The 23,514-nt window shown below is 38.9% G+C and overlaps 1 protein-coding gene across 2 annotated transcripts in view; it reads right to left on the minus strand.

The window, feature by feature from the left end:
- Positions 1-636: 636 nt before the first annotated feature.
- Positions 637-23,514, minus strand: part of DYNC2H1 (dynein cytoplasmic 2 heavy chain 1) — a 460,552-nt gene continuing 437,674 nt past the window's right edge. For both annotated transcript variants that reach the window (XM_055422858.2, XM_055422857.2), the window contains exons 88-89: positions 16,538-16,654; positions 637-1,128 (exon numbers count right to left, since the gene is read on the minus strand). In XM_055422858.2, the coding sequence (XP_055278833.2) occupies positions 970-1,128; positions 16,538-16,654 (276 nt within the window). In that variant the 3' untranslated portion in view covers positions 637-969. The remainder of the gene's footprint in view (positions 1,129-16,537; positions 16,655-23,514) is intronic.

Here is a 23,514-nt window from a genome sequence, read left to right on the forward strand (position 1 = left end):
GATAGCCAAAATATTAATTCCTTAAATAAGTATTTTAAAACTCTTATTAAAACATTAAATTTTTGAGCCACTGAAAGTGAACTGCCTCACAGAAATACTTAATACAGTAAGTCTTCTACATGTGAACCTTTAAGTTGCAAACTTTTAAAAAAGTGAACGTGCGTCGCATCCATCAGGCATGTGTGAAGTTGCAGTTTGCCCTCTGTCTCCTCTTGCTGATGATCCTTCAGCTCTATCGTCTCCTACCTCCTCTTCCTCGCCAGTAACACAGCTTGCCGGTTCAACTGATGCCAGCCCCATATGCCAGCCATCATGATGGACTACTGTGCTTCTCAAGATACTACAGTATATTAAAAATGTCTTCTCTGTTTTGTTTTTATGTATTATTCGTGTGAAAGTGTTATAAACCTATTACAGTACCATATAGCAGACTGTGTTAGTTGGGGACCTGTGCTGTGTGCTTAGTCGCTCAGACATGTCTGACTCTTTTTGACCCCATGGCTGCCAGGCTCTGTCCATGGGATTCTCTGGGTAAGATACTGTCATGGACTGCCATGCTCTCCTCCAGGGGATCTTCCCAACCCAGGAATCAAACCCACGTCTGCCATGTTGCAGGCGGATTCTTTTACTGTCTGAGTCACCCGAGAAGCCCAAGAATACTGGAGTGGGTAGCCGAGGCAAACTTTGTTGGACTTATGAACCAACTGGACTTACAAACACACTCTCAGAATGGAACTTGATTGTATGTAGGGGATTTATTATATTATATAAGGAATACTCTATTCGAACATTGACATTACTTTAAAAGGTACAAGGTGCTATCATTATCCATTCAAGTAAAAACTCGATGAGATAAACACAGGACAACTATATGCTAATACTGTGAACCATGACTCATCACATATTTTATTCAAAGCTTAATTAATAAATGTTTCTTCTTGCTTAGACAGCTTTTATTGTCATTAGGTTCTACTGATTTTTCAGAAATAGAGCCGCTCCACACTGAATCCACTGGTCTTGGTTGCCCCCACATGGAATGTTGATATTGATCACCACACGATCCCTTTCAGCACTTGCGTAAACAGGCAAAGATATGCACTCATCAGGGGAATACGGGCCATATGCAGCCTGTTTAAAAGAATTAATTTTGTTTTAAAATACAGCAATATACTGTGTTGAAGCAGATCATTAGATAACCAAAGATATAAGCATAAAACCCTCCCAAATAATACGATTTATTTAACACTTTATTATAAAATGTTTAAAATAAAGATTAGCATAATAAACCCCATCATTCAGTTGTGACAATTAGCAACTCACTGTATTTCATTTACAATCTTCCCCCAGCAACAAATATTACAGTATTTTGAACCAAATCCTACACAAAAAATTTCACCTTATATATTAAAATGTCTATAAATAAAATATAAATAATCACAATATTATCACATAAAAATATTAACAATAATTCCTTAATATCACCTCATCTGTTATCTCATTAAGCCATACTTTTAAAAATATTTTTTTCTAAGAACAGCGGTTCAAATAGAGCCTTCATTTTGTGGTTTGCTATGTCTCCTACATCTTCTAAATTTACAAGTTTTCCCTCCTTTATTCTTTGCAGTTTGTTTGCTAAAGTACTATACCGAAGAGTTTCCCACATTCTAACTTTTGTTGGCGACATCCCCATGGTGTCTTATTCTTTTGTTCTCTTTATTCTTGTAAAGGGGATCTGGAGGTGAGTTCAGATTCAGATTAAATTTTTGGTAAAAACACTGCATAGGTAGTAGTGTATACTTCAGTCAAGAATCAAATAAAGTGTGCCTGTCTCTCCTTTATTTGTTATTGAAGGTTAATTGCTTTACAGAATTTTGTTGTTTGCAATCAAAACTCAACATGAATCAGCCATAGGTATACATATGTCCCTTCCCTCTTCAACCTTTCTTGCATCTCCCTCCCCATCCAACCCCTCTAGGTTGATACAGAGCCCCTGTTTGAGTTCCCTGAAACATAAAGCAAATTCCCATAGATATTAAGTGCCATTGATGATGATATAAATCTTGTTTATATTTAAGATTACAAAATGGTGATCTAATTACATTATTTTTCATTTCCAGAGAGAAACTTATCTATAAAGAGGAAATTCCACTTATCAAATGATTACCATGAGGGAAGAAAGGCTAGATAAATGCTATCTGATTTCCCTTTATTTATGTGCTTTTAGAACAATGAATTTTTTTCCTGTTATACTGAAAAGGTGATCGGTGACCACCTAATTTTGAAGTGTCATTATGAACTGGTAGATTTAAATATATTCAACGTGTTTCAATGTAATGTAATCACTATCTTATTGGTGTTCAAACTGTCAATCTCTGTGCAGTGGGAAATCATTAATTTGGCTCCTGAGGGTTTTGTTTCTACATGTACCTAATCTTAGGAAGGAAAGTTATGACCAACCTAGATAGCATATTAAAAAGCAGAGACATTACTTTGCCAACAAAGGTCCGTCTAGTTAAGGCTATGGTTTTTCCAGTGGTCATGTATGGATGTGAGAGTTGGACTGTGAAGAAAGCTGATCGTCGAAGAACTGATGCTTTTGAACTATGGTGTTGGAGAAGACTCTTGAGAGTCCCTTGGACTGCAAGGAGGTCCAACCAGTCCATCCAAAAGGAGATCAGTCCTGGGTGTTTGTTGGAAGGACTGATGCTAAAGCTGAAACTCTAGTACTTTGGCCACCTCATGTGAAGAGCTGACTCACTGGAAAAGACTGATGCTGGGAGGGATTGGGGGCAGGAGAAGGGGATGACAGAGAATGAGATGGCTGGATTTCGTCGCCGACTCGACAGACATGAGTTTGAGTGAACTCCGGGAGTTGGTGATGGACAGGGAGGCCTGGCATGCTGTGATTCATGGGGTCGCAAAGAGTTGGACACGACTGAGCGACTGAACTGAACTGAACTGAATCTTAGGAAGCATCCCTAGGGCCATAGGAAACATCACTACAAACAAAGCTAGTGGAGGTGATGGAATTCCAGTTGAGCTATTTCAAGTCCTAAAGAAGATGCTATGAAAGTGCTGCACTCAACATGCCAGGAAATTTGGAAAAGGCAGTGGTGGCCAAAGGACTGGAAACTTCGGTTTTCATTCCAATCCCAAAGAAAGGCAATGCCAAAAATTGCATTCATCTCACACACTAGCAAGGTAATGCTCAAAATGCTCCAAGTGAGGCTTCAACAGTATGTGAACCAAGAATGTCCAGATGGTCAAGCTGGATTTAGAAAAGGCAGAGGAAGCAGAGATGAAACTGCAAACATCCGTTGGATCATAGAAAAAGTAAGAGAGTTCCAGAAAAATATCTACTTCTGCTTTATTGACTACACCAAAGCCTTTGACTGTGTGGATCACAATAAACTATGGAAAATTCTGAAAGAGATGGGAATACCAGACCACCTGACCTGCCTCCTGAGAAATGTGTATGCAGGTCAGGAAACAGAAGTTAGAACTGGACATGGAAAATCAGACTGGCTCCAAATTGGGAAAGGAGTACGTCAAGGCTGTATACTGTCACCTTGTTTATTTAACTTATATGCAGAGTAGTACATCATGCAAAATGCTGGGCTGGATGAAGCACAAGCTGGAATCAAGATTGCTGGGAGAAATATCGATAACATCAGATATGAAGAAGACACCACCCTTATGGCAGAAAGCGAAGAAGAACTAAAGAGCCTCTTGATGAAAGTGAAAGAGGAGAGTGAAAATGCTGGCTTAAAACACAACATTCAAAAAAAGATCATATCATCCAGTCCCATCACTTCATAGCAAGTAGATTGGGAAACAATGGAAACAGTGAAAGACTTTATTTTCTTGGGCTGCAAAATCACTGCAGATGGTGACAGCAACCATGAAATTAAAAGGCACTAGCTCCTTGGAGGAAAAGCTATGACCAACCTAGACAGCATATTGAAAAACAGAGACATTACTATGCCAACAAAGGTCCGTCTAGTCAAAGAATTGTTGCTTTTGAACTGTGGTGTTGGAGAAGACTCTTTTTAGTCCCTTGGACTGCAAGTAGATCAAACCAGTCAATTCTAAAGGAAATAAGTCCTGAATATTTATTGGAAAGACTGATTGATGAAGCTGAAACTCCACTTTGGCCATCTGATGCGAAGAACTGACTCACTGGAAAAGACCCTGATGCTGGCAAAGACTGAAGGCAGGAGGAGAACGGGACAACAGAGGATGAGATGGTTGGATGGCATCACCAACTCAATGGACATGAGTTTGAGCAAGTTCCAGGAGATGGTGATGGACAGGGAAGCCTGGCATGCTACAGTCCATGGGGTTGCAAAGAGTCGGGCATGACTGCATGACCTAACTGTCTTACTCATGTCCCTGCTGCTGCTGCTGCTAAGTCACTTCAGTCGTTTCCGACTCTGTGTGACCCCACTTTCATGTCCCTAGTCATCTTCAAAAGCTTTGTTTCCTTCTAGTGTCTCAAGATGCTGTAAGTTCATCTTGTTTATCTGCTGTCTCAGAGATAAAAGACAGTCATTACTCTGAGGATCCTCAGATCCTTTAATGAAAAAATGGTGCCTGCATGCATGCTCATTTGCTAAGTCCTGTCCAACTCTTTGCGACACCATAGACTATAGCCCGCCAGGCTCCTCTGTCCGTAGATTTTTTCCAGGCAGGAATACTGGAGTGGGTTGCCATTTCCTCCTCCAGGGGATCCTCCAAACCCAGGGATCATACCTGCATCTCCTGCATTAGTAGGTGATTCTTTACTACTGAGCCACCTGGGATGGTACTAGGGACCACAGTCAGGGTGCTAGAAATGATCTATCATTTTCCTTCTAGGCCTTTTCAGTGACTGAAGCTCAGGAATATGTATTTTCTAAAGAAAATTATCAGAAGTTCATAATAATTCCAGTTCAAATTTAGGATTAGTGTTTTTTTTATTGAATTTATATAATTTTATTTAAAGTATAGATTATGTTTTAGAGTTAGAATGAAACATAAGACAAAGTTGGACTCATTCTAGAATTTTACAAATGATAAATTAGAAACTTATGGAGAATTTTTCATGGTAACTTAGTTAAGCAAGTGGCAAAGTTGTCATAGGTAGTACAGTCGAAAAGAAAAATTGGCATTTGAACATTAGCTTGTCTAGCAGCTCCTGACCCTACACTGTAGATTATTCTCTGAGCATCAGTTTCCCTATCATAAAAGGAACATAAAGAATGCTTGAACCCAATGATGTATCTAGGAGTTGAAAGTATTACTTATCCACATATCTTCAAGTCTTAGGACTACATATGCATACATTTTCTTAAATTTTTCCTAATTCTAAAATCAATTTAAGACAAGTCCCAGCTTTTTACCATCTGCTACATGTCATGGATGGTGCTAGGATAGAGAGAAAAAAAATATTTTTTGCTTCATGAAAAAATTTAAAACATTCTGTTTTTGAGAAGAGTGGTATTATGTGGAATTTTGATTATCTTTTCCAAGCCTCATCTCTATTCCTCAAACAAACATGAAAATAATGTTCTAACTTTTCTAAGTCCTTGATACAAATCAGTTACGTCCCTTTAAAACTCATTCATTCTTAAACAATAACATGAGAAATTTACATGAGAAAATGTATTCTTTACGAAGAATCATTATCTAAATAGACAAAAAGACCATCTGCCTAGACACTTTCTCATTTTTCTCTGTGTTTGCATTGATGATTCTGTCAGTTACTCATCCACTCATTTACCAGCATTTTTGTGCTAACGTTGTCCCTGGAATTATAAAGGTTAAGAATTTCAATATATATTCAAATAGGGAAAATAATCATCATCTTTGAAACTTAAAATTTAGTTTAGGAAACAGCATACACATCAAATATTTAGAAGGCAATTTCTGGAAAAATTAGCACTTTAAAAAATCAAAGTAAACTACTACTCTGGGATATATTAATCTAACAAGGATTAATGGAGAGAATGAATCCTGAGTGAGGCCTCAGAAAAAGTATGGAACTTGGAGTAAAAAGAATTTTCAACCATTATTAGTCACTGCCTAATCTGTTCCCTCTTTTCCAATTCTGCTTAGATGGCAAAGCTTTAGGATTCAGAAATTCCTGTAATTTTCATAACACCTTAGCCATTCCTAAAGTTAGTAACCTAGTGCAGACTTTCTTTTGGTATTGCCTTTAAATTCTTCAGCAAAGAGCAGACAAACATTACATAATTGTTGAACTGAAATGATGTGAATCTTTGAATGTCTATTTATAATCCCAGGAAAGATCTTAAATAATCTTTCTCTGCCACCCGATATTTGCTTTGCTTCACCTAACTTCTATGGTCAAAAATGAAAATAAAACATCGCGCTGAAATGTTTTATAATGCTATCACTTTCTATTCAGAAGATTTCTTTATATCTCTTCATTTTAATGCCAAGCAATGTGCTCTTTACATCAAGAATCTAAGAATAATGCAAAGTTGATTCTTTGAATATTCACTATCAATTTACTAGTGTTTGTATATATTTCCAAATCCTTCCAAACCTGCTTTTGGTTGTAGGCTTTATGTTTAAGTGAGGGTACAAATCTCCCCAGCAAAAACCCACCGTGTTTCAAAAGCAAAGTACCACAGTTGCTTCTTAACATTTAACTTCTCAAAATCTCATAAATGGTAAATGTTAAAACCTCCGGTAAAAAAGTTAAATGGACTTGCTCTTAGGTAACCAATAAATAGATGATCAAAGTAGTAGAGCTAAGTGCTTTGTCATTCTCACTCAGCATATCTTATGCAGACAGAAGTTTCATAAATAGTGTTAACTGAATTAAATTCTGGCACAACTCCCTCTTTAATATGTTTATCTTAATAGAAAAAGCATAAGACCCTGCTGGGCAGAAATATTTGGATGAAACTAAAATTTTATTAATTATTAATAAATATACTAAGAGCTCAATGCAAAAAAAGAGATATATTAGAAGGACTTCAAATATTTCATATTATATTACATAAACAAGTTAGTTTGAAATTATTAAAATTAAACATATAAAAACCTATATATTGTGATTACTCACACTTATGCCTAGGCCCCAGGGAAAGTGACTTAAAAGTATATATGTACTGCAAATAGCAGGCAACATGCTAATAAGTGAAAGAAGCTGTTTACAAAGTCAAATGGTGATACTAGGTATCACTTTGCCAACAAACCAAAGAAAATAACAAAATAAAATAACACCAGAGAAGAATAACAACAAAAAAAACTCAAATTAACCCCAGGTGAATTATGATAACTATTTTGCCAATATCAATTCAAATTTCACTATAATAAAACATGTGAGGGCAAACTTCACATGATGAGAAATATAGTTTTATGCATAAGGTCCAACTTATTTACGCATAAGGTCCAACTAACTTCTATTACGAAGAAGGCAATGAACAGCTATTCGCTTTAGAAAAGAAGATGTGAGGAAATCAGAAGTTTAATGTACATAAAAGTGGCATTATGAGTAATGCAACCCTGAAAAAAATATTTCAGAACAGGAAATTAAACAACCTGCCAACAAAAATATTTCAAAAGACTCTGTTCTGTCAAGAATGTCTAGCTACTCTTTAAAATGTATTTTGGTAGAGAACTACTTCACTGTTTTTCAATAACACAATGCCAACCACATAGATTTCAGAGTAAGTCCTTAAGAAAAAAAAGTCACATAGAAAAAAATAGTAATTTAATACTTAATATTTTTAAATCAGAGTATATAAAAGGCAGAGTTTTCAGCATATATCATTTCATACTGTGAGTGGCATGTGTAATTCTTTTATAGTCATAATTTCCCTGGGAATGAAATTATTTCTAAAGTTGAACTGTCAATTGTGACACCTCTTGGAAGGTGTAGGCCTGTGGGGTTCAGGCTGATCCAGAATTTCTGTGTTACTCTGGGGCTGACAGACCCTAAAGGATGCTCTTCACTGGGAAAATAGATCAAAGGCAAACTGACTTCCTATGGATTGTAAGAACAGGGCATTATAAAGACTGACCTACCTCAAAAGGTAGTATTTCCCTAACTGTTATGTGGAACACTAGATCCTGATGGAGGTGGGGTGCTTGTTCAGGAAAAGGGTTGTGTGTTAGGAAACTTTTGGGAGTTCTCAGTTTTTAACATTCTCAAAAACACCATGAATTTCTAAATTTAAATTTGTATACTGAACAAGTTTTCTGAGAACGATTATGGAAAAATGCAGTATAGAACACTTTGGATAAAGTGAACGCTTTTTTGGGTAAAATCCCTTAGGGGAACCTTAATTTGGGCTTACGTTAATTTAACCCCCGGTACTGAGCTGGAACGGAAGAACCTTAAGAACCTGCATCGTGAATGAAGGAATGAACGAGCGCAGAAATGAATCGTGGGAGTGTAGGCTACATCACTTGCTGAAAATAGATGATGGTAAACAGAAGCACTAGGAAAGTAGCACCAGCATTTTACTGCCTTTTAATTCTTTTGGACATTCCTAATTAGAATTTCGTTAACTGACAAAGTACATTACATATAACAGAAGCAATGGTAAACCTCCCACTTTCCTCAATAAAAGTCTTAAGAATTAGCTGTTCATATCCTTTGTTAATAAGTATGACCACGTAAGTTCTTCGGTCTTTCGCAACCTAAAATGCTCTTTTAAAAGAGCTGCTGCTACTGCTAAGTCACTTCAGTCGTGTCTGACTCTGTGCGACCCCACAGACGGAAGCCCACCAGGCTCCCCTGTCCCTGGGATTCTCCAGGCAAGAACACTGGAGTGGGTTGCCATTTCCTTCTCCAATGTGTGAAAGTGAAAAGTGAGCAATGCTGTGCAAATGACTGGGTTAGTGGGCCTGTTTCTGCTGAAATAAAGCTGTTCAACACTTTCAGACGTCAGATGCACGTATGCATGCACACTCAGTGCTGTCCAACTCTGTGCGACCCCATGGACTGCAGCCCGCCAGGCTCCTCTCTCCATGGGATTCTCCAGGCAAGAACACTGGAGAGGGTTGCCATGCCCTCCTCCAGGAGATCTTCCCGAACCAGGGATCAAACCTGCATCTCTTGTGGAACCTGCACTGCAGGCAGATTCTTTACTGCTGAGCCATTGGGGAAGCCCTTCTTTCTCCTTAGGTATCAGATAATATGATGCAAATAATTTGTGGAATAACCTTATTCAGGCCCAAAAGGAATTAGTTACCAAAGTTCTGAACTTCATTATTTGATTTAAGCTTATTAAATGATTCTGCACTTTCTACAATAAAGTAGCTGTAAGAGTAAGTGGAAAAGGAACTTGTTTACTTGTTTCCGTAAGTTGATGTTGATGCTTCCTTCGATTTTATGTTGGTTCCTACCCTCTTGGTAAAAATGCATTAAAATATGATGATCCCCACCAAATTCTGTAAAGCTTATCAAAGACAGCTATAGCTGGCATACAAAATAATTTCTTGAACAAATAATACTTAACTCAAGCAGAAGTTGGAGAGTTGACAGTTTGTATACAGTCAGCAAACTTTTCCGTAAGAGGCCAGATAGTAAATATTTTAGGATTTATTGGCTATATGTCTTGGATGCAACTGTATCTTTAACTCTGCTGCAGAAGTCTGAAAGCATCTACATAAATGAGCAGAGCTGTTTTCCACACAAAATTTTCTTCACGGACACCAAAATTCACTTAACTATTTTCATTTAAATTTTACACGTCATAAAATACTATCCTTCTGAGTTTTTCATCTATTTAAAAAGATACAAGTCATTCATGATCACATTACTGTGGGCTGCACAAAAATAAGCAGTTCACTAGACTGTAGTTTCCTAAACGCTAGTTTATACTATAGGTTGGCTCAGTATCAGGCCCAAGATTTAAGAGAGATAACCTGAATTTGAAACTTAGTTGCCTACCTTCATCAAGCTACACAGTCTTGTAAACTTATGTTTTCTGAGTTTACAATGGAGATGATAACATTTTTAATGTTTTTATAACAATATTTTCCTATTTTATTTCCTATTTCAAATATTTTTGGAAGGCCTAACTATCTTATATTCTAAACATTCTGTACAGTGTTAGACACATAATCAATACAGATAAATATTCATTGCTATTATTCAAACACTAATGCTACTATTTGGAGAAGGAAATGGCAACCCACTCCAGTGTTCTTGCCTGGAGAATCCCAGGGACGGGGGAGCCTGGTAGGCTTCCGTCTATGGGGTCACACAGAGTCGGACACGACTGAAGTGACTTAGCAGAAGCAGCAGCAATGCTACTATTGGGGGGCCCGTTAACAAATCACTTAGTTTATCAGATTTGCAGTTTCTGCCTCAGCAAAAGAGAGAAAAACTGCTCTACCAAACTCAGAGGATTACTGTGAAAACATATGTGATTGTATTTCACTCTATGTCAATCTTCAGTTCTCACAGTGCTAGACCAATTTTCTAAAACTAAAAATCTGATCTTACCACACACCTGTTCTGAATTTTTAATGACTTTCTACTGATCATAAAGACAGGCTCCACTCCCTGGTATGGCTCCAAGGTTTGTCATACTTGGGCTCAGCCTTTTTTTCTGACTACATCCCCTATCATTCTTTGATTTGAACCATTCAAGTACATTCCAGATGTACTATATTTGCAGTTCCCAGAACAACCTAAATTGTTTTCGTATCTCCATGCATTCAAAACTACATCCCCTTCTATACGGAATGCCTAGACCCTACCATTTTTGAATTTTCCCTTGAACTTTTCATACTTCTACTGTGAATAGAGTTTTGGAAAGACTCTTTCTTTCCCTGTGAGATCACTGGACTTTCCCTCCTCTGCGATCACATGATAGAGCTGAGGTCTCCTTCATCTGCCAAAACAATTTATGTAATCCTCCGTAAATGTACTTCTGTAACCTTGAACTGAACAGCTTCTCTTTCTCTTTGTCTCTACTCGACAGAAGACTCTTTGAAGGAAGAGATTTATTTTGTTACCCTACTCTTCAGAACATGGTATATAACAGGAACTTAAGTATTGAATGATGATTGAAAGCAGTTAGTGTACTATAAAGTATCATACGAAATAACTATTATCACACATTTAAAAATGTTCAGACTTACCATGTGTACTAACTAACCATGTAAGTTAGTACTTACCCTGCTGAGTACTTCACAGATACAGGGCCTCAACGTGGTTCTATAGGAAACACCAGTCTCCACCTTCAAATGAGGCTCACTGAGACAGGCAATTAGCCCCAAATCGCCCAGATCATAAGTCTGAGAGCTGGGAATGGGATTTTGCTTGTTAGACTCCAAAATTCTGTGTTCTGAAACATTTAGAACATGCCCCATATTCTCTCCCCGCTTAGGTGATCTAGGAGAGGCAGTCAAAACAGTAAGGTTATATGGGAAAATGAGCCTCACTTATGGAAGGAGGCAAAAAAAGAGGTGGGGAAGCACCTTAAATCCTTCCATTATGTGTCAGGAAAAAGAGCAGAAGTCTTGGGGGAAATCCGTTTTACAAAAATAATAAATCCGTCTTATCTCTCAATAATCTCTTTTATTGACTACGCCAATTCATTTTATCTCTCTTTACATGAGCTATTTTTCAAATTAAATTATTTTTAGCTTTCTATTCCAGTCTTGTTTTTTAAAATATGGTAAATAAAATGGTATAGGAATGATACTCAGAGCAAAATGTTGTAGAAGGATAAATTCCAAGTCTTACAATGTTATGTTGCTTTTTATATGGCCCAGTACAACACGGCATTTTTGATTTGAATTCAGTTTATGGTCAGTTATGTGGGTATTGCTTGAGGTCATTGTCTTCTGCATTTATGCCTACTCAGGTATTCTCCACGCTCTCTATTTTTATTGCCGGGGTTTCTCCGTAAGTGAGGAGAAGGCAATGGCACCCTGCTCCAGGACTCTTGCCTGGAAAATCCTATGGACGGAGGAGCCTGATAGGCTGCAGTCCATGGGGTCACTAGGAGTCGGACACGACTGAGCGACTACACTTTCAGTTTTCACTTTCATGCATTGAAGGAGGAAATGGCAAACCACTCCACTGTTCTTGCCTGGATAATCCCAGGGCTGGGGGAGCCTGGTGGGCTGCTGTCTATGGGGTCGCACAGAGGCGGACACGACTGAAGCAACTTAGCAGTAGCAGCAGCTCCATAAGTGAACCAGTTTATACATGTCCTACTTCCCTCTTCATCAAGGTCACCATATGGCTTTTAATTTTGTTTGCCAAAGAATAAACACTTTACATAATTAAAAAATTGGCATCATATACAACTTTATATGTTATCTTAACCTTAACTTTCATATATAACTTTCAATCTGGTTCAAACACCTAATGTGTGTAATCCATAATTTTTTGATATACCAATTTCTTACATGAATCAATAGCTTGATAGAAATAAAATAATTTCACCTTCTCTCAGTTCATAAGAGAAAATGAAGCTTACATGGCAGGGGGAAATGGAGAGTTTCTCAGAAATGTATGTTCTTTTAGGTCAGAGGATGCTCTTATATATCTCTGAGCAGAAACTAATAGTTTTATTAGTTTCTATATTAAAATACATATTTTGATTTTTTTTATTTTTTACTTTACAAAAGGAATTATAATAATTGGAAAATTCAATGAAATATTTCCCAACTAGAAAATTATTTTTTCTTATAGTAAATGGTATAAGAAATTGTTTTGTCGGTGATTATATATATAATCAAAACTTTAAGCTTACATGTATTGCTACTTACATTTAAAAATTCTACTCTTAAGTAAAAGTTACACACTTCATCTACAAATACATCTTATTTTAAAGACAAATATCCCTCAAGTTCCATTGTTAAAAGTTCTTTCAAAAATTGAAGGCTTTAAAAGGGAAAGGGAAATTCGCTCAGTCCTATCTGACTCTTTTGGACCCCATGACTACACAGTCCAAGGACTTCTCCAGGCAAGAATATTGTGGGTAGCCCTTCCCTTCTCCAGGGGATCTTCCCAACCCAGGGATCGAACCCAGGTCTCCCGCATTACAGACGGATTCTTTCTTTATGAGCTGAGCCACAAGGGAAGCCCCTTAAAAGGGAAAAGGTAACTTAGTAAGTCTCTGTCAAGACAGTTTTCTTCATTTGCCAATCAGGAGTGTAATGACATGGTGTGATAGAAAAGCCAGATGTGTATTAACACCCTGCTGCTTTTGATTTCTGCATGCTTAGCTATGTGAACGCACATTTAAGTTATGTGACCACATATTTCCTCATTTAAGCCATGTGAACACATATCCACATTTGAAAATAGGAATAATAATATCCATCTTGCAGGGCTACTCAGAAAATATATAAGGTAAGTATATAAAGCATTTAGCACACTGCTGAAAATAACAGGAACACTGGTAGTTCATATAAACATTCAGCGTTTTTTCCTTATTAGACTAAACGTTATTTAGAAATTAAAATTACGATGTTATTCTTTTCATAACAAAATAAAGGCTTTAAAATGTCCTATCAGTTCAGTGCAGTCACTCAGTCGTGTCCGACTCTTTGAGAACCCACGACTGCAGCACACCAGGCCTCCCTGTCCATCACCAGCTCCTGGAGCTTGAACTCATGTCCCTTGTCGGTGATGCCATCCAACCATCTCATCCTCTGTCATCCCCTTCTCCTCCTGCCTTCAATCTTTCCCAGCATCAGGGTCTTTTCAAATGAGTCACCTCTTCACATCAGGTGGCAAAAGTATTCGAGTTTCAGCTTTAGCATCAGTCCTTCCAATGAACACCCAGGACTGATCTCCTTTAGAATGGACTGGTTGGATCTCCTTGTAGTCCAAGGGATTCTTAAGGGTCTTCTCCAACACCACAGGGTGAAAGCATCAATTCTTCAGCACTCACCATTCCTTATAGTCCAACTCTCACATCCATACATGACTACTGGAAAAACCATAGCCTTGACTAGACAGACCTATGTTGGCAAAGTAGTATCTCTGCTTTTTAATATGCTGTCTAGGATGGTTATAGCTTTTCTTCCAAGGAGAAAGCGTCTTTTAATTTCATGGATGCAATCACCATCTGCACTGATTCTGGAGCCCCCAAAAATAAAGTCTGCTACTGTTTCCATTGTTTCCCCATCTATTTGCCATGAAGTGATGGGATCAGATGCCATGATCTTCGTTTTCTGAATGTTGAGTTCAAAGCTAACTCTTTCACTCTCCTCTTTCACTTTCATCATCAAGAGGTTCTTTAGTTCCTCTTCACTTTCTGCCATAAGGTGTCATCTGCATATATGAGGTTATTGATATTTCTCCCGGCAATCTTGATTCCAGCTTGTGCTTCATCCAGCCCAGTTTTTCTCATGATGTACTCTGCATATAAGTTAAATAAGCACAGTGACAAGATACAGCCTTGATGTACTCCTTTTCCTATTTGGAACCAGTCTGTTGTTCCATGTCCAGTTCTAACTGTTGCTTCTTGACCTGCATACAGATTTCTCAGGAGGCAGGTCAGGTGGTCTGGGATTCCCATCTCTTTCAGAATTTTCCACAGCTTGTTGTGATCCACACAGTCAAAGGTTTGGCATACTCAATAAAGCTGAAATAGATGATTTTATGGAACTCTCTCAGTTTTTCAGTGATCCAATGGATGTTGGCAATGGATCCATTGGTTCCTCTGCCTTTTCTAAACCCAGCATGAACATCTGGAAGTTCACAGTTCACGCCCTGTTGAAGCCTGGCTTGGAGAATTTTGAGCATTACTTTCCTAGCGTATGAGATGAGTGCAATTGTGTGGTAGTTTGAAAATTCTTTGCATTGACTTTCTTTGGGATTGGAATGAAAACTGACCTTTCCAGTCCTGTGGCCACTGCTGAGTTTTCCAAATTTGCTGGCATATTGTGAAGTACTTTCACAGCACCATCTCATAGAATTTTAAATAGCTCAACTGAAATTCCATCACCTCCACTAGCTTTGTTCATAGTGATGCTTCCTAAGGCCCACTTGACTTCACATTCCAGGATGTCTGGCTCTAGGTGAGTGATCACACCATCGCGATTATCTTGGTCGTGAAGATCTTTTCTGTACAGTTCTTCTGTGTATTTTTGCTACCTCTTCTGAATATCTTCTGCTTCTGTTAGGTCCTTACCATTTCTGTCCTTTATTGAGCCCACCTCTGCATGAAATGTTCCCTTGGTATCTCTAATTTTCTTGAAGAGATATCTAGTCTTTTCCATTCTATTGTTTTCCTCTATTTCTTTGCATTGATCACTGAGGAAGGCTTTCTTATCTCTCCTTGCTATTCTTTGAAACTCTTCATTCAGATGGGTATATCTTTCCTTTTTTCCTTTGCTTTTCTCTTCTCTTCTTTTCACAGCTATTTGTAAGGCCTCCTCAGACAGCCATTTTGCTTTTTTGCATTTCTTTTCGATGGGGATTGTCTAGATCCCTGTCTCCTGTACAATGTCATGAACCTCTGTCCAGATTTCATTAGGCACTCTATCAGATCTAGTCCCTTAAATCTATTTTTCACTTCTACCGTATAATCATGAGGGATTTGATTTAGGTCATACCTGAATGGTCTAGTGGTTTTCCCTACTTTCTTCAATTTAAGTCTGAATTTGGCAATAAGGAGTTCATGATCTGAGCCACAGTCAGCTCCTGGTCTTGTTTTTGCTGACTGTAAACAGCTTCTCCATCTTTGGCTGCAAAGAATATAATCAAGCTGATTTTGGTATTGACCATCTGGTGATGTCCATGTGTAGAGTCTTCTCTTGTGTTGTTGGAAGAGAGTGTTTGCCAGTATGTTCTCTTGGCAAAACTCTATTAGCCTTTGCCCTGCTTCATTCTGTACTCCAGGGCCAAATTTTCCTGTTACCCACACATTTTTTGACCTCCTACTTTTGCATTCCTGTCCCCTATAATGACTGTGGGCAAGAATCCCTTAGAAGAATTGAGTAGCCATCACAGGCAAGAAGTGTCCGAAATGTAATACTTGGATGCAATCTCAAAAACAACAGAATGATCTGTTCGTTTCCAAGGCAAACCATTCAATATCACAGTAATCCAAGTCTATGCCCTGACCAGTAATGGTGAAGAAGTTGAATGGTTCTGTGAGAACCTACAAGACCTTCTAGAACTAACACCCCCGTCAAAGAAAAAAAAGTCCTATATGTCTTAAATATAATATAGGACACAGTATTTTGAGTATCAGTTCAGTTCAGTTCAGTTCAGTCACTCAGTTGTGTCCGACTCTTTGCAACCCTATGAATCACAGCACGCCAGGCCTCCCTGTCCATCACCAACTCCTGGAGTTCGCTCAAACTCATGTCCATTGAGTCGGTGATGCCATCCAGCCATCTCATTCTCTATTGTCCCCTTCTCCTCCTGCCCCCAATCCCTCCCAGCATCAGAGTCTTTTCCAGTGATAAATTTGTTCAAATGCAGGTGAGATTAAAAAGTAAACAAAAAATTCATAGGCCAAGAACATCTTATTAAAAAGATATAATCCAAAAATGAATTAGTTAAATTAAACTTGTCCTGTTAAAAATGTATTACCTGTGGAATCCAGCCCATAAAACAAGGGAGAACTGATGATACACTAGGAGAATCATGTTCATTTTCAGAAAGTCGATTTCCATCAAAACTGCATCCTTCCAGCAGTAAGCCACTGATCTGCCATAGAGATATACAAACCATTAAAATACGTATTACAGTGTGAAACGACAGGATTTACTCTATTATATCTTCGGAAGGAAGGCGACAATTTTCATTGTAACTATACATTTCAAACAGTGTTAAAACAAAGATTATGGTATTTTATCTGTGAATAATGAAGGAGAAAGCCTGAACCAGTGTTTACTGTTAGGCTTAGTCCTGAATTTTAGCAAATATTTGAGAAAAAAAATACTTATAAATGTCATCAGTTATACAACTGCATGTGCCTTAGCACTAGAATAATAGAAATATAATGACAAAAGCCAAAATGTTACTCTTTTTCCAGGAGGGGGAAAGACAATCACACTCGAGAAAAAAACAAGTGCTCCTTGCTTGGAATTCTGACATCACTTTCTAAAGAACAGAACAAAATTCAGACAGGTTAATGCAAAATAATTTTTAACATGTCACACACAGCTGAAAGAAGAATAAAAAAAGGAGAAAAAAAAAGAGTTCATCTCTTGGGGACTTCCCTGGTAGTCCACTGGTTCAGAACCTGTCTTCCCCACTGCAGGTTTTTCCATGAAGCAGCGCACCCAAAGCCAGTGCTCTGGGACAACCCAGATGGATAGGGTGGGAGGGAGGCGGGTTCAGGATGGGGGACATATGTGCACCTGTGGCTGATTCATGCTGATATGGCAAAACCCACCACAATATTATAAAGTAAAATTAAAAAAAAAAGAATCTGTCTCCATGGGTTCAATCCTTGGTCAGGGAAGTAAGAGTCCACATTCCACAGGGCAACTAGACTCACATGCCTCAACCAGTGCAGGTGTTAGTAGCTCAGTCATGCCCGACACTTTGCGACCCCATGGACTGCAGCCCACCAGGCTCCTCTGTCCATGAGATTTTCCAGGCAAGAATGCTGGAGTGGGTTGCCATTTCCCTCTCCAGCTGCAACTAGAGACATAGCCAAAAATAAATACATTAAAAAACAAACAAACAAAAAAGGAGTTCATCTCTTACTCTAAATTAACCTTAGTGTAAATTTATGAAATTATGAAAATAAAAATATAAATATTTTGGTAATATTAGCTTCATATTTCTTAAGTTCATTCTTTTAGCTTCTGGTAATAAATGCAGAGTCTGTATTTTGAATTCAGATCCATATCTATATTCTCTCAATTTTAACTTGATAGAAAATAAAACAATCTCATAAATATTGTTTAGTGCCTTTGAAGTTTTACTATACTATAAAATTTTAGAGGTAAGGGAATGCATGAAGTTCAAAGAGCTGAAATTATTTTCAACTACATTATACTTATAGGATGGTTATGGGAAAAGTACTAGTACAGTATGCCTTGACAAACAGTTCTGATTAGTTGCTTTACCCTGAAAACATAAACAACTTGTTTGTTAGTGAAAGAGTTGGGATAAAAACAGAATTACTGAATCCCTAAGTTCAATATTCTTTCTGTACCACTGATATGATGTTATACAGGCCACTTTAAGGGTTCCTTCAGTATAGCCTTGAAGAAAAGTAAATTAAAAATTTTTAATTATTTTAATTGGAGGCTAATTACTTTATAATACTGTAGTGATTTTTGCCTTCACTGACATGAATCAGTCACGGGTGTATATGTGTTCCCCATCCTGAACGCACTCCCACCTCCCTCCCCATTCCATCCCTCAGGGTTGTCCCAGTGCACCAGTTTTGAGTGCCCTGTCTCATGCATCAAACCTGGAATGGCGATCTATTTCACATATGGTAATACACATGTTTCAATGCTATTCTCTCAAATCATCCCACCCTCGCCTTCTCCAACAAAGTCCAAAAGACTGTTCTTTACTTCTGTGTCTCTTTTGCTGTCTTGCATATAGGGTCATCGTTATCATCTTTCTAAATTCCAAATATATGCATTAACATACTGCATTGGTGTTTTTCTTTCTGACTCACACCCTGTATAATAGGCTCCTCAGTAGAGGTGTATAATAGGCACCTCAGTAGAACTAATTCAAATGCGTTCTTTTTAATGGCTGAGTAATATTCCATTGTGTATATGTACCAAAGCTTTCCCATCCATTCATCTGCAGATGGACACCTACGTTGCTTCCATGTCCTGGCTGTTGTAAACAGTGCTGTGATGAACATGGAGTACATGTGTCTCTTTCAATTCTGGTTTCCTCAGTGTGTATGCCCAGGAGTGCGATTGCTGGGTCGTATGGCAGTTCTATTTCCAGTTTTTTTAAAGAATCTCCACACTGTTCTCCATAGTGGCTGTACTAGTTTGCATTCCCACCAACAGTGTAAGAGGGTTCCCTTCTCTCCACACCCTCTCCAGCATTTATTGCTTGTAGACTTTTGGATAGCAGCCATTCTGACCGGCATGAGATGGTACCTTATTGTGGTTTTGATTTGCATTTCTCTGATAATGAGTGATGTTGAGCATCTTTTCATGTGTTTGTTGGCCATCTATATGTCTTCTTTGGAGAAATGTCTGTTTAGTTCTTTGGCCCATTTTTTGATTAAAATTTAAGTGCTTACTAATTTCAGTGCTGGAAAATCCCTATCTATCCTATCCCTTCTCCAGGGGATCTTCCTGACCCAGGAATCAAATCGGGGTCTCCTGCATTGCAGGCAGATTCTTTACCAAATAAGCTATCAGGGAAGCCCTAGAAAGTCCTGAGGCAAAATAATTCTTCTAAGGCCTCTTTCAGAAATTTCACTGAGGTCTCTATGCTGCTGCTGCTGCTGCTGCTGCTGCTAAGTCGCTTCAGTCATGTCCGACTCTATGCGACCCCATAGACGGCAGCCCACCAGGCTCCCCCGTCCCTGGGATTCTCCAGGCAAGAAATTAGTAAAAGCAGTCCCCACAGACAGTGTCACAACTTGACTATGTAATATGCATATTACATATGTTCCATCACTGAGTCATGTTCAACTCTTTGCGACTCCATTGACTGCAGCACGCCAGGCTCTTCTGTGTATTACCTCACGGAGTGTGCTCAAATTCATGTCCATTGAGTTGGTGATGGTATCTATCTCATCTTCTGCTGCCTCTTCTCCTATGGCCTTCAATCTTTCCCAGTGTCAGTCTTTTCCAATGTTGGCTCTTTGGATCAGGTGGCCAAAGTGATGAAGCTTCACCTTCAGCATCAATCCTTCTAATGAATATTCAGGGTTGATTTCGCTTAGGATTCACTGGTTTAATCTCCTTGCTGTCCACGGGACTCTTCTCCAGCACCACACTTTGAGAGCATCAGTTCTTTGGTGCTCAGCCTTCTTTATGTTCCAACTCCCACATTTGTACATGACTACTGGAAAAACCACATCTTTGACTATATGGACCTTTTGTTGACAAAGTGATGACTCTGTTTTTTAATACTGTTTAGGTTTGTCATAGCTTTCCTTCCAAAGAAGGAATTTACCTTTAATTTCATGGTTTCATTTATCATTTGCAGTGATTTTGGAGCCCAAGAAAATAAAATTTGCCACTTTTTCCACTTTTTCCCCATCTATTTGCCATGAAATGATGGGATCGGATGCCATGATCTTAGGTTTCTGCATGTTGAGTTTTAAGACAGCCTTTTCACCTTCTTCTTTCACCCTCATCAAGAGGCTCTTTAGTACCGCTTCATTTTCTGCCATTATAGTGCTATCATCTGCACATCTGAGGTTGTTGATATTTCTCCTGCGATCTTGACTTCAGCTTCTGACTCATTCAGCCTAACATTTCACAAGATGTACATTGAGTGCAGGCATGCTCAGTGGCTCAGTCGTGTCTGACTCTTTGTGACCCTTTGGACTGTAGCCCACCAGGTTCATCTGTCCAAGGTATTTTCCAGGGAAGAATACTGGAGTGGGTTGTCATTTCTTATTCCAGGGGCTCTTTCTGACCCAGGGTTTGAACCCATGTCTCCTGCATTGGCAGCAGATTCTTTTATCACTGAGCCACCTGGGAAGACCAGATGTACTCTGCATTGAAGTTAAATAAGCAGGGAGATAATTATGGCCTTGTCATGCTCCTTTCCAAATTTTGAATGAGTCCATTGTTTCATGTCCATTTCTGTTGCTTCTTGACCTCAGGAGACATGTAAGTTGGTCTGATACTCCCACCTCTTTAAGAATTTTCCACAGTTTGCTGTGATCCACACAGTTAAAGGCTTTAGGGTAGTCAATGAAGCAGAAATAGATGTATTTCTGAAATTCCCTTGCTTTCTTCATGACCCAACGAATGTTGGCAATTTGATTTTTCAGTATGCATAAACAGAGATATAAACTGAGATATATATTGAGTTTTGAGCTCAACTGGTCTCTACAGAAATTTGTAAAAGTAGTCTACACTGATAGTGCCACAACTTGACTATGTAATACGTATATCATTGTAGTTAAGTCAGTAAGTCTTGTCTGACTCTTTGCAATCCCATGGACTACACAGCATGCCAGGCTCCTCTATCCTCCACTGTCTCCCGGATTTTGCTCAAGTTCAATTGAGTCAGTGACACTCTCTAACCAAGTCATCCTCTACCACCCCCTTCTCCTTTTCCTTTTAACCAGGGGGTTGGTGGGGTGTTAAAAACTGTCCTTTAGAGCCTTATTTCAATAACTGACACTACTGATCATGTAGTTGTTTGATCAGACATGTGGGAGACATTCTTGTTCCCATCTGCTGAACTTCCCATATACTGTCAACTACCAATGGCTGCCACCACCTCTAATAAAACCCTCTAAATTTGTCCTTTTCTCTCTCATCCTCTATCGTTCTCCAACTCCAGAATTTAAAGAAAATTAAAACATGGACTTTCAAAAAGCAGTATCTATTGTTTATATAATAAAATGATAATATTGATATATCAGAGATTGGAGTGGTATCAACAAATGGTACCCTGTTTCATCTGCAATTCTGCATCAATGGAAGGAGAAAAACCAGAGAGGCCTAAAATACTACTTTTTTTTTCCTGAAAATAGATGGTTTGATGGACATAATAGATCTCCAGGCAAATGTACTTGTTAATACTAAACACAAGAATTTGGAAGGCTTAAGTCCTAGTTGTGACAGTACTATGCTAAGGAGCCAGCTACACCAGATGCAGGGACTACCCTGAAGAGGCGGAGCAGAATATACAACCCAAGAGAAAAGCACAGGAAGGCACAGTATTCAGCCCTGGGTTCCTGACTCAAACTCATAATCAGATAAAGTGACACTTTTCCTGGAAAGGGGGTCAGGTAGAAGGCAGAGAGCGTCTAGGAGTATGAACATTAATAAATATTCCCCCACATGGAAAAAAAACTACCAGAAAGGGAAATAAAAGTTCCCCTCTAATATCATATTTAAAATACTTGGAAAATTGCCTGATATACAATACGTGTTCAATAAGTATTTGCTTTTACTGTTCATTTAAGCTAATCCATCTACTAGTTTCTAGGCATTGAGAATTATTTTATATAGTGCATCCATTTAAATAAGACAAAATAAAGGCTTTATTGGAAATTATTGGATATGCCAGCAAATTTGGAAAACTCAGCAGTGGCCACAGAACTGGAAAAGGTCAGTTTTCATTCCAATCTCAAATAAAGGCAATGCCAAAGAATGTTCAAACTACTGCACAATTGCATTCATTGCATATGCTAGCAAAGTAATGCTCAAAATTCTCCGAGCTAGGCTTCAACAGTACGTGAAGTGAGAATGACCAGATGTTCAAGCTGGATTTAGAAAAGGCAGAGGAACCAGAGATCAAATTGCCAACATCCGTTGGATCATAGATAAAGCAAGAGAATTCCAGGAAAACATCATTACAGGAGAGGTGACCTTGATTCTGTAACAAACAGCGGTATGAAATAAAAAGATAAACTTGATCTAGATGTGAAAAGATATAAGGCACACAATAACCAAACACTGTGTCTGGACTGACCCAAATTTGAACACACTATTGGAAATTATTTATTTTTTTAGATAGCGGTAAAGACGCGACGCGAGAGACGCCGGCCCCGGCGCAACAAACCACGCAAAGAGGTGCGGCCGTGAGGAGCTACCCCACGCCTGAGGCCAGGGCCGGCGGCCAAGAGGAGCTACCCCACGTCCAACAGGCGGTGGCTGCGCGGGCACAGAGGGCCGAGAGGAACTACTCCGCATTCAGGTCAGGAGGGGAGGCCTTGAGGAGATACCCCTCGTCCAAGGTAAGGTACAGCGGCTGCACTTTGCTGGAGCGGCTGTGAAGAGATTTTCCACGACCAAGGTAAGAGAAACCCAAATAAGACGGTAGGTATTGCTAGGGGGCATCAGAGGGCAGACAAACTGAAATAATCACAGGGAACTAGCCGATCTGATCACATGGACCACAGCCGAATGTGGTCCACTGGAGAAGGGAATGGCAAACCACTTCAGTATACTTGCCTTGAGAACCCCATGAACAGTAACAAAGGGCAAAATGATAGGATACTGAATGAGGAATTCCCCAGGTCGGTAGGTGCCCAGTATGCTACTGAAGCTCAGTGGAGAAATAACTATAGAAGGAATAAACGGATGGAGCAAAAGCAAAACCAATACCCAGCTGTGGATGTGACCAGTGATAGAAGCAAGGTCCGGTGCTGTAAAGAGTAATACTGCATAGGAACCTGGAATGTTAGGTCCATGAATCAAGACAAATTGGAAGAGGTCAAACAGGAGATGGCAAGAGTGAACGTCGACATTCTAGGAATCAGTGAATTAAAAATGGACTGGAAAGGGTGAATTTAACTCGGATGACCATTATATCTACTACTGTGGGCAGGAATCCCTTAGAAGAAATGGAGTAGCCATCATGGTCAACAAAAGAGTCCAAAATGCAGTACTTGGATGCAACCTTAAAAATGACAGAATGATTTCTGTTCGTTTCCA

The sequence above is a fragment of the Moschus berezovskii genome, chromosome 14 (genome assembly GCF_049115385.1).
Source record: "Moschus berezovskii isolate FMDL1 chromosome 14, NW_MosBer_1.0, whole genome shotgun sequence".
In the NCBI taxonomy this organism is placed as follows: Eukaryota; Metazoa; Chordata; class Mammalia; order Artiodactyla; family Moschidae; genus Moschus; species Moschus berezovskii.